Source organism: Halichoerus grypus, chromosome 8, assembly GCF_964656455.1.
Source record: "Halichoerus grypus chromosome 8, mHalGry1.hap1.1, whole genome shotgun sequence".
NCBI classification, from domain to species: domain Eukaryota; kingdom Metazoa; phylum Chordata; class Mammalia; order Carnivora; family Phocidae; genus Halichoerus; species Halichoerus grypus.
Window position 1 is genome coordinate 88,370,954 of NC_135719.1, and position 12,109 is coordinate 88,383,062.

The 12,109-nt window shown below is 37.5% G+C and overlaps 1 protein-coding gene across 5 annotated transcripts in view; it reads right to left on the reverse strand.

Annotated features, from left to right (window-relative positions):
- HEATR5A (HEAT repeat containing 5A) overlaps nt 1-12,109 on the reverse strand; it is a 108,062-nt gene that overhangs the window by 50,001 nt on the left and 45,952 nt on the right. For all 5 annotated transcript variants that reach the window (XM_078053537.1, XM_036093118.2, XM_078053538.1 and 2 more), the window contains 4 exons: nt 8,214-8,377; nt 7,937-8,112; nt 2,746-2,851; nt 1,712-1,902 (listed from right to left, as the gene is read on the reverse strand). In XM_078053537.1, coding sequence (XP_077909663.1) covers nt 1,712-1,902; nt 2,746-2,851; nt 7,937-8,112; nt 8,214-8,377 — 637 coding nt within the window. The remainder of the gene's footprint in view (nt 1-1,711; nt 1,903-2,745; nt 2,852-7,936; nt 8,113-8,213; nt 8,378-12,109) is intronic.

The window sequence follows — 12,109 nt, forward strand, 5'->3', positions numbered from 1 at the left end:
TGCTGAGGTATGCTCCTTCCATATCTACTTTGTTGAGAGCATCATTAAATTACATTTTAAAAACTCACATTGCTGAGATACTTTAATTCCATACAAAGAGAGTTTCAACTCAAGAACTTTGATTTTAACATTAAATATAGCAAGAAAAATAAACATTTATTGGGAGTTTTCTTATGCATTCTGTGCTAATTTAAGTGTTTTACATTTACTCCTTTAATCCTCCCAACAACCTTGAGATTCGTACTATTATCAGTTCCTTTTTACAGATGAGAACAAAATAGCCAAAGTAACTCTTACACAGAACCAACTATTAAGTGGAAGAATGGGATTTGAACCAAGTTTAGTAATCTGACTCTAAACTTCCAGCTCTCTCTCTCTTTTTTAAAGTTTATTTATTTATAATCTCTACACCCAACGTTGGGCTTGAACTCACAACCCCGAGATCAAGAGTCGCACGCTCTACCAACTGAGCCAGCCAGGCACCACCAGACTTCAAGCTCTTAACCAAATCAGTCACACATATTCAGTAAACTGGAAGGTCAAAGTGCTACTTGCATTACTACTACTACTACTACAAATATAACTTTATATACATGTATTACTAATATAACCATGAACTTTTATTTGTGGTTGTTTTATTCTTTCATATTACTTTCATATTTATTATCTCATTTACCTTAACACTGTTAAGCAGACAGGGTAGTATTAACAACCTTCTATTTGAAATAGAGGATATTTCCCCAAAGATACAAATGTAGTGATCTGAAGGGGCACCTGTACCCCAATGTTTATAGCAGCAATGTCCACAATAGCCAAACTATGGAAGGAGCCCAAATGTCCATCAACAGATGAATGGATTAAGAAGATGTGGTATATATATGCAGAAATCTTGCCATTAGAATGATGTGGATGGAACCAGAAGGTATTATGCTAAGTGAAATTAAGTCAATCAGAAAAAGACAATTATCATATGATCTCACTGATATGTGGAATTTAAGAAACAAAACAGAGGATCATAGGGGAAGAGAGGAAAAATAAAACAAGATGAAACCAGAAAGGAAGACAAACCATAAGACACTCTTAATCACAGGAAACAAACTGAGGGTTGCTGGAGGGGAAGGAGGTGGAGGGACAGGGTAACTGGGTGATGGGCATTAAGGAGGGCATGTGATGTAATGAGCACTGGGTATTATATAAGACTAATGAATCACAGACCTGTACCTCTGAAACCAATAATACATTATATGTTAATTAATTTAATTAAAATTTTAAAATGTTAAGAAAAACAGGAAAACTAGCTGAGAAGTTTACTCTTTGCTCATGATCTCAGAGCTGGCAAAAATGAAAACATACTTTAAGCTTCCTGATCATGACAGCATACAGCCTTTACTCTTTCCAGTAGATTGTTATTACTACCTATTATCTATATTTTAAATGATAAAACTCTGTGTCTCCCAGAGTCCATTCCACTGATAGCCAATTATACCACTCATATATTGGTAATCTTTCTCTTATTATATAAAAACTAAAGCCAAAGTAGTAATAGTTTTATGTTCTAAGATGAGCAAACCCTTCATTTGAAAGTATCTGTTTTTATCAATTTTTTCTGAGTTAATTCCCAGGATGAAGTTTCACTAGTTCCAAAAAAATCAACAAACTATACCCAGTTTTGACATATAGTGTATGAGTATTAAATAAGAAATTCACTTACTTGTCAAAGCTGACTTGAGCTAATGCAGCAGTAAAAGCTCCATCATCAACCACTTGGGCTAATCTAGCCCATGCCTCTGCAGCTGCACATCTCAAGAGGGGGTTGGGACTTTCTAGGGCTCCCATCACCAACGCTAGGGCAGGTCTTCTCATTTCTTCTGGACCCAAATTTCCCTTGGAGATAGCTAAGTACTGAAATATGTAAAGAATAATCCAAACTTATAATTGTAGTAAATTTCCTTTTTTAAAAAAATTTATTTATTTTAGAGAAAGAGAGCGTGAGAGCAAATGCAAGTGGAGTGAGTGGCAAAGGTAGAGGGAGAGAGAACCTCAAGGAGACTCCCTGCTGAACGTGTAGCCTGACTCAGGGCTCAATCTCACAACTCTGAGATCATGACCTGAGCCGAAATCAAGAGTCAGATGCTTAACAGACTGAGCCACCCAGATGCCCCTGTAGTAAATTTTTGAATCCAGTTTGGAATGAATATTCTGGTTAAGCAAATACGCTCATACTTGGATTACTACTTAAACACACACACAAACACTGAACACCCAAAAATAATTTTTCACAGAAAGTTCTTTAGAAGTTTAAACCTCCAGGCAAACAATATGGTAATTGATTGTCACTATAGTATTTATGTGTTCAGAAGAACATTAATAGGAATTTCCATAAAATAACCAATGAAGTGTATTATATTTTAGTTAGAAACAATAAGTCATAAATGCAACAATAAGCCAGATTTGGCCCATAGGCCATAGTCTGCCAATCTCTGGTATAGGATATTAGGCTGAGTAGGTTATAGCATGTTCCTAAGCCCAGACTTCAGGTTTAATTTCTGACTAACAAGTTTTACATAGAGAAAAAGTAAAAGGGGAATTACAAATCCTGAAACATTTTCATTAGGAGATTAAGAAAAAAGGGAAGGGAAAAAAAAGCAGCAGTTCTTTAAAAACACCTTCCTCCAACCTACATAGTTGGACATAAATTAGAAAAGAAATTAATCAAACACCCCAATTTTAAAAAAACAGAATTACCTTCAAGAAACTAGAGAGTGAAGAAACAACATGTAACTGAACTATTTGTTGACGAGCTCCTTTTGAGTGCTTTACACTGTCCAAAAGCTGTTCCAGTATAAAAAGCCTAAAATCAGAAACAACAAGATTTAAAAGCAAATAGTAAGACAGTGAATTTGCTAATAAAGATAAAGTAAGCCAAAGGGCATTACTAAGTATACACTGCTAATCTGTTTTGTTGCATTATTTTGTGGGAACTGCTAAAATGAGATAAACTCTTGCTGAATATACTAAAACATTTTAGGAAAAGAAAATATATCGTAAAAAATACAAAAACATTTTGATTTTGTGTCATTCTGACAGTGGGCGAGAAACATTATTATGTGAGAAAAACCCCACGAAAGTATCACTTAATAAATATTTACCTGGAAAAATTCTATCTCAATAACTATTTTCTAAACAAAGGATATCTTATTTTTTCTTCTTTTCTTTTTTTAAGTAAACTCTATGCCCAATGTGGGGCTCAAACCCACAACCCTGAGGTCAAGAGTCACATATCCTACTGACGTAGCCAGCTGGGCACCCCTAAACAAAGGATATCTTAAAAGTTACATGCATCAACTTTCTTGTTCTTAATAATAGGACTTAAATGGATTCAAATACATAGCTTCATCTTAAAGGTAGCACCAACTTATGTCATCTATAGTTAATGAGAATCAGCACAGCACTTTGAACTCCCAGCTGTATTTTAAAATGTACTTAGGATCACACTATATATTAACATAATTTTAACTCTTCTGTTTCTCATTTAACATTACCTCCTAAGCACCTTTCAAATCATTCTTATTCTTTGGTAACTTTCATGAAGCCAAATTTTACTGTGCACGTGTATTACAATTGGTTCAATCATTCTACTGACAGAGCAATTTTTTAAATTTCACAATTCTAACTATGATGGATATTAGTTTTGGTCTGGGTTTGAATGTGTCCATTAGCTATTTATGTAGCTTCTGTGAATTTTTTTTTTTTTAAGATTTTATTTATTTATTTGACAGAGAGAGCAAGAGAGCACAAGCTGGGGGAACAGTAGAGGGTGAGGGAGAAGCAGGCTCCCCGCCAAGCAGGGAGCCCGATGCGGGGCTCGATCCCAGGACCCTGGGATCATGACCTGAGCTGAAGGCAGACGCTTAACCATCTGAGCCACCAAGCGCCTTGCTTCTGTGAATTGTTTTACATGTCCTTACAGCACTATGCTTTTCCTCTCTCTCCATCAACCCACAATTATTTTACAGCATTTATAGCAGTGGTTCTCAACCTTGGCTCCATGTCAGAATTACCTAACGAGTTTTTGAAAATTTCAATACCCAACATACATGCATACCATACTATTAAATCAGAATCTACATTTTAAAAAGTTGTCCAAGTGACCGCAATGTATTGTCAAGGGTAGAACAATCTTCAGATGAATTAAGTAATTCATTCTTTGCATTTAGGTGCAAAATGCTTCAAAGTAAGCACAAACAACACATGCACAAGATCAATCATAGCTCTTTTCTGTATAAAATTATTTTGGCTTATACACAACAATGAATCATGGAACACTACATCAAAAACTAATGATGTTATGTATGGTGATTAACATAACAATAAAAATTAAAAATAAATAAATAAAATTATCTTGGCATTCTAGAACTTTAAACATTTTAGTACTTTAAAATTACCAATGCAAAGTTCTCTTACTTTTAGAATCCTATAGTCAAAACAGAGAAAACCAAATGATTTAAAGACAATTTAATTTCTAAGTGCATAAATAAAATATGAAAAACCTATTTCTAATCTTAGGGCAATTTCATGTTATTAAAGACTTTCTTTTAAGCTGTTTAAACACAAAGCTAAGCACAATGACAACAAAATGCCTTGAAATATTCAGATGCTGTTGTTAAATATAGATACTTTGGTTAAAAACATTTTTTTTCCCTCTAGGAATGTAAAGACCCAAAAGAAAAAGGGTCTGCCATCTTAAACAAGTATCATATTTTGGATAACAGGATATTAGAAACTTAATTTTCCTATTTATGTAGTTTCTCTTCTCTGGTCCTCTAATGACACCCAATGGAGACTGCTGAGAGCTGCTTATGACCCACTTTCTGTATCTGGGATCCTGCCAGACCATTTCCTTTAAAAATCTCCAAAGTACTGTCTACTATTTTTATTCAGTTAGAATCTAAACACACTATGTTTTGTTTTTACCAGGTCTCAACATTTTTATTAAAACAAATAAAACCTCTCCCTTAAATATATATTCATTCTATATACTATTTTAGTCCAGGTGAGGTTAAAAAAAACTTAGCATTCTTTTAAGTTAAATTTTAGAACAAAAAATAATTTTCCTAAAAAAAAAACCTTCTCTAAGAAGTATATTCTTTTCTTTTTCACTTTTTGTCTTAGACCTGTCAAAAAGAGTGGAGCCATTTAAGAATATGCTTAATTTAAATCTTTTCCCCACAAGGCCACCCCTGTTTCATCACTGTAGTCAATGCTATATTAAACCAAATTAATTATTTTAAATTGTATGCTCTATAAAATGGTACAGTTACAAACTGGTTCACTCCCACCCTATTAATTCTTCTCTTTTTTTCCCTTAAATATGTATTGATTTATTTTTAAGATTTTATTTATTTATTTGACAGAGAGAGAGAGAACACAAGCAGGAGGAGCGGCAGGCAGAGGGAGAGGGAGACACAGACTCCCCACTGAGCAGGGAGCCTGATGTGGGGCTCGATCCCAGGACCCCGGGATCATGATCTGAGCTTAAGGCAGACACTTAACCAACTGAGCCATCCAGGTGCCCCAAGATTTATTTATTTGAAATTAAGAAAGAGGGAGAGAGAGAGAGAGAGAGAGAGAGAGAGAGAGGGAGCGCACTCAAGCTCCCATCCAGGAGCAGGGGGAGGGGCAGAGGGAGAGGGAGAATCTCAAGCAAACTCCCTGCTGAGCTCAGGCTCAATCTCATGATCCATGAGATCATGACCCAAGCTGAAACTAAGAATCAGACACTCAACCGACTCAGCCATCCAGGCGCCCCTCTATCAATTCTTTATTTGCCAGAAAGAGGGAGAGAGAGAGCACAAGCAGGGGGAGCTGTAGACAGAGGAAGAGGGAGAAGCAGGCTCCCCACTGAGCAAGGAGCCTGGTGCGGGACTCAGTCAATCCCAGGACTCTGGGATCATGACCTGAGTTGAAGGCAGACGCTTAACCAACTGAGCCACCTCAGGCATCCCTCCTCTATCAATTCCTCTTCGAATATTCCAGACTACTATGATTTTCCTCTCATCTTTTAGTGCTACAGCATTCATTTATAATTTGGTCATATATTGTCTTAAATACGTTAAAGCCACAACTTTATAGTTACAGCATACACAGAGAGCTATAGGCTACAAATAAATTTGGGAAAAACATCATCTTTTAAAATTTAAGCTCTGAAGGGATGCCTGGGTGGCTCAGTCGTTAAGCGTCTGCCTTCGGCTCAGGTCATGATCCCAGGGTCCTGGGATCGAGTCCCGCATCGGGCTCCCTGCTCAGCGGGGAGCCTGCTTCTCCCTCTGCCTGCTCTGCCTGCCCCTTCCCCTGTTTGTGCGTGCGGTCTCTCTCTCTGACAAATAAATAAATAAAATCTTTAAAAAAAAAAAAAAAAAAATTTAAGCTCTGAAAAGACATCTCAGTGTGTGTGTGTGTGTGTCTGTGTATATCTTATACTGAGCAAATACTACCATTGTTTAAAATAAAACGACATGAGGCTATTAACAATCAACATAAAAAACAAACATAAAGTTTTATTCATTATTCTATCCACTGAAAGTAAACTATCCAGAGACATGCTTCAAAAATGTGTTCCTGGGGTGGCTGGCTGGTGTAGTTGGTAGTGCATGTAACTCTTGATCTTGGGATTTTGAGTTCAAGCCCCATGTTGGGACTAGAGCTTACTTTAAAACCCCCCAAAAATGTGTTGCTGACAAGATTCAAATATTTTTGTGAGTCTTCATCAAAAGAGACCAAGGTAAATTCCCCACCTAATTGATATTCTCTGGAAAACATAACTAGATAAAATGATATAAAAGCTATGTATCTAGTTGCATGTTATTATTTTTGGTTTAGCATGCTAGAGGCAGACAGGAAGGAAAGGAGGGTGGGAGAGAGTGGGGAGGGAGGGAGAGAGAGGGAGGAAGTGAAAGAGAGAGAGAAAGAGAAGAGAGGGAAGGAAAGAATATGAATAAATGAGGATAGTTACTGATTTATAAATTGTTAAAAGCATAGCCTATGGGAGAAATTCACATTGCATTTAGTATCTCACATAAAAACAATTTACTGGATACTAGATACAAGTATTTTTTATCTCCAAGAAAGGTATTATCTCAGTTATCAATTATGAAACTGTCATCCTCAATAAGAAATCATTTTTAGTCTTTGATATTTCAAAACTGAGGTTTACTTTGAGTGGACTGAAATCTATCAAACTTAAGACTAATCAATTTTAATCTAATTTTTGAAATCCACCAAACTAAAGACCTATAATGGCTCCACAAAGCGTTGAAGGTAAGAAAGCTTATGAGACCTAATCTAAGCAGAAAACCAGTGTTCTTCTTTGTACAATAGCTCATAAATCAAAATTCTAATACCACTGCATTTTTTTGTTGTTCTTTTTTTTTAATCACTGTGTTTTTTATTTGTATTTTCAGCTAGATGATAAGGTAATTATGGGTAAAGTAGAATATCCACAAGCCTAGCAGTTTTCAGTTTAATTTAATCATTGAATTTAATCATTGACTTAATTACTTATTAAATATTAGCCAGGTGAATAATTACAAGAGCCTTTATCTCACCTACAACTGTCATCTGTAAGAACTCTTTTATGCTAATAAAAACTTTTTTTGAGAGAGAGAAAGAGAAAGAGCACGCATGCACCAATGCGGGGCAGTGGGGAGAGAATCTCAAGCAGACTCCGCGCTGAGCCTGATGCAGGGCTCACAACAGAGATCACAACCTGAGAAACCAAGAGTCGGACGCTTAACCAACTACATCACCCAGGCACCCCACTAATGAGATCTTCTGATATTTTTCTTATGCATCAGTTCTCTATTATGCATTCACTGAACCAATGACCAATCCTTAAATATTGGATTTCAGGATAAGTGAACTACTAAAGATGATTTACCTTTGGGCTTCTCCCACATGAGCACATACAACTCCAAAGAGCTTGACTGCAGAGCTAATAACTGATAGTATTGGAGGTAGGGGCTTAGGCACTGAATCTCCCTCTACATCTTTCTCATAAATAGAATAAGGGTCATACTCCAAACTTCCACAAGCAATACCATTACCAAGCAGGAGCTAAAACAAAACAAAACAAACAAACAAAATATATATATAAGGTATTAAAATGACTGTTCACAGAATGAGTCAACCCAAGAGTTACTGAAAAATGACTCTACCTGTTCTTCGATAAATCTATGGTCAGTCTCTTGTAGCAGAGGACTTAATATCACAAGATCATCCTGATGACAGAGGGGTGGAAGTAAAAATGCCGATGCTGCCACCTGTATATCAGAGGCAGTCAGGTCAGCAGCCAGCTCTTTGAGGACAGCACAAAGGTTTCCTGTTGAGTTACAGAAAACAGCAATTAGCAATTTACTAAAAGCAGTTAACTGGTTAAAGTACAGGGTTCAAAAAACCCAGGCAGAGCTTTAATCTAAACATCAGCTAACTTTAATCTATTACAGCCAAAGATTTTATCTCATCCTTAAAAAATACACTACAAACAAATGGCTCAACTGGTCCTACTGGTCACAAGACTAAGAATAGATACTGAAAAGACATCTCAAAGTATGTGTACCTCATGATACTGACTAAATACTACCATCATGTTAAATAAAATGACATGAAGAACAAAAACAGAATAAAAAAAGATGAATACAAAAGCAGATAAATTGTATTTATTTTAAAAAACCATAGCTTAAAAAAATCTATAAACATTCGACATGTTTTTTATTATGGAAAATTTCAAACATATAGACAAGCAGACATAACAGTATTATGATACCCCAACTCCTCACCACCTGAGCATATGACTGTCATGCATCTTGACCAGCTGGATCAATTTTGTTTCACTACACCTCCATCCACTATCTCACCACCTCCCATATTATTTTGAAGTAAATCCTAGAAGGCATATAATTTCATCTATAAATATTTCCTTATGTATCACTGAAAGTTAAGGACATTTTAAACAATCCTATTATAATATCATGTTTTAAAAAACACTTAACATCAAATACCCATTCAGTGTTCAAATTTTCAATTGTCTCATAAATGCCTGTTTTTGATTTTGACTGAATTAAGATCTAAGTGAAGTCTACATGTTGTAATTAGTTGATATATTTTAAGTCTCATTCAATCTAAAGTTCTTCCCTCAGGACACCTGGGTGGCTCAGTTGGTTAAGCATCTGGCTTCAGCTCGGGTCATTATCCCAGGGTCCTGGGATCGAGTCCCACATCAGGTTCCTTGCTCAGCGGGGAGTCTGCTTCTCCCTCTGCCTGCTGCTCCCTCTCTGACAGATAAAATCTTTTAAAAATAAATAAATAAATAAATAAATAAAGTTCTTACCTCTACTTTTCCCTGTGTAATTTTTTTTTTTTTAATTTGAGAGAGAGATAGAGAGATGATGAGAGAGAGCACGAGGTGGGGGGCAGGGAGAGGGAGAAGCAGGCTCCCCGTTGAGCAGTGAGCCTGATGCGGGGCTTGGTCCCAGGACCGCGGGATCATGATCTGAGCCCAAGGCAGACGCTTAACGACTGAGCCACCCAGGTGCCCCTTCCCTGTGTAATTTATTTGAAGAAATGAGGTTTTTCTGTAGAAGTTTCTACAGCCTGAATTTTTAGAATATATGCCCCAGTGCAGTTTAATTTGTTCCTCTATCGTCTGTATTTTTTTGCAGATTAACAACTTGGAACTTGGATCCACAGAGGATCCATTTTATTTGTGTTTCGGGGGCCATCCTAGTTTATAGACAGCACTGCAATCTTCTATAAGACATGGGGGGGGTGTGCAGAGTGCCTGGGTGGCTAAGGTGGTTAAGCGACCAACTCTTTTTTTTTTTTTTTAAAGATTTTATTTATTTATTTGACACTGAGAGAGACAGCAAGAGAGGGAACACAAGCAGGGGGAGTGGGGGAGGGAGAAGCAGCCTCCCCACTGAGCAGGGAGCCTGATGCGGTGCTCAATCCCAGTACCCTGGGATCATGACCTGAGCTGCAGGCAGACGCTTAAAGACTGAGCCACCCAGGTGCCCCAAGCAACCAACTCTTGATTTTGGCTCAGGTTATGATCTCATCAGTGTTGTGAGACTGAGCCCTGTGTTGGGCTCCGGGGTTCCGAGCTGGGCTGGGTGTGGAGCCTGTTTAAGATTCTCTCTCTCCCGCCTTCTGCCCCTCCCTCCACTCTAAAAAAAAAAAAAAAAAAAAAGACATGAGATAGCATATGGTTGTTTCTCTTATATATACATTTTGAAAAACTGGTCCATTATCATATTGACCTGTCATTTCAAAGATATTTACAACTAAGTGTGGAAACAGTTTCTCTATTTCTCATTTATTTTTTTAAAGATTTACTTATTTTACAGAGGGAGAGAGTGTGGTGAGGGGGGGAAGGGGAAAGAGAGAGAGAATCTCCAGCAAACTCCCCACTGAGCATGGAGCCCGATGTGGGGCTTGATCCCACGACTCCGAGATCATGACCTGAGCCAAAAATCAAGAGTTGGATGCTCAACCACCTGAGCTACCCAGGCGCCCCTTATTTTATTTTTTTTTAAGATTTTTTTAATTTTTAAGTAATGTCTATGCACAATGTGAGACTCAAACTTACTACCCTGAGATCAAGAGTTGCATGCTCCATGGACTGAGCCAGTCAGGCACTCCTCTCTCTTTCTCTTTTTTAAAGTTTTTTTTTTTTTTAATATTTTATTTATTTGACAGAGAGAGACACAGCGAGAGAGGGAACACAAGCAGGGGGAGTGGGAGAGGGAGAAGCAGGCTTCCCACGGAGCAGGGAGCCCAATGTGGGACTCGATCCCAGGACCCTGGGATCATGACCTGAGCCGAAGGCAGACGCTTAACGACTGAGCCACCCAGGCGCCCACTCCTCTCTATTTCTCATTTAAAGTGACTGTTCACCTCGAAGTCCCTGAACTTAAGAATGATTACATTTTAAAATGCAAATACGCTTTTTTGGGAACATTATTTATTTGAGAGAGAGTACGAGGAGGAGCAGGAGGAGAGAGACAAGCAGGCTCCATGTTTAACTGACTGAGCCACCCAGGTGCTTCTGCAAATATGCTTTTTTTGTGGAAATTTCCAGGAGGAGCAATTTCCAGCATGGAGAAAATTAAAACACTTGAAAGGTCCATAACAAAACTAAAATAGGAAATAAAAACTAAGAACCCAATTTTTACTCCACAAACTTCGGAAAACTAAGTCATTCCTACGACAAAAGTCTGCATCTGCTGGACAACCAGTCATTTAAATTCTTAAAAATAGGTCCCATTAACAAAAGCAATTTCTCACTCTGTCTTGTAAACTTACTTTTTGACAACTCATTGTACCAACCAATATCATCAGAACTTTAAACTTGTTTTGTTACTTAGCCATATTTTGAATTAATGAGATGTATAATTTTAAAGACTACTATTTCATTTTGTGTTAAAAGATTCAGAAATTACTATAGGTTATTATTGTATGATGAGCCGTTATTTTAAATGTCAGTTGATATTTTAATGGTAAAGTTCTGACTGTTATGCTCCATACACATAAATCTATTAAATAGAATGCCATTAAAAAAAATTAAAAGTCTTAGGGCACCTGGGTGGTTCAGTCAGTTAAGTGGCTGCCTTCGGCTCAGGTCATGATCTTGGGGTCCTGGGATCGAGCCCCACGTCAGGCTCCCTGCTCAGCGGGAAGCCTGCTTCTCCCTCTCCCTCTGCCTGCCTACTTGTGATCTCTCTATCTCTGTCAAATAAATAAATAAAATCTTAAAAAAAAAAAAATTAAGGGCGCCTGGGTGGCTCAGTCATTAAGCATCTGCCTTCGGCTCAGGTCATGATCCCAGGGTTCTGGGATTGAGCCCTGCATCAGGCTCCCTGCTCGGCGGGAAGCCTGCTTCTCTCTTTCCCACTCCCCCTGCTTGTGTTCCCTCTCTCGCTGTGTCTCTGTCAAATAAATAAAATCTTAAAAAAAAAAAAATTAAGTCTTTAAGGAAAAAAATCCTTAATTTTATTTCCATAGTTTTAAAGATGGAAAAAAGAGAGCCAAGAAATGGCAAATTATTTTTTTTGGT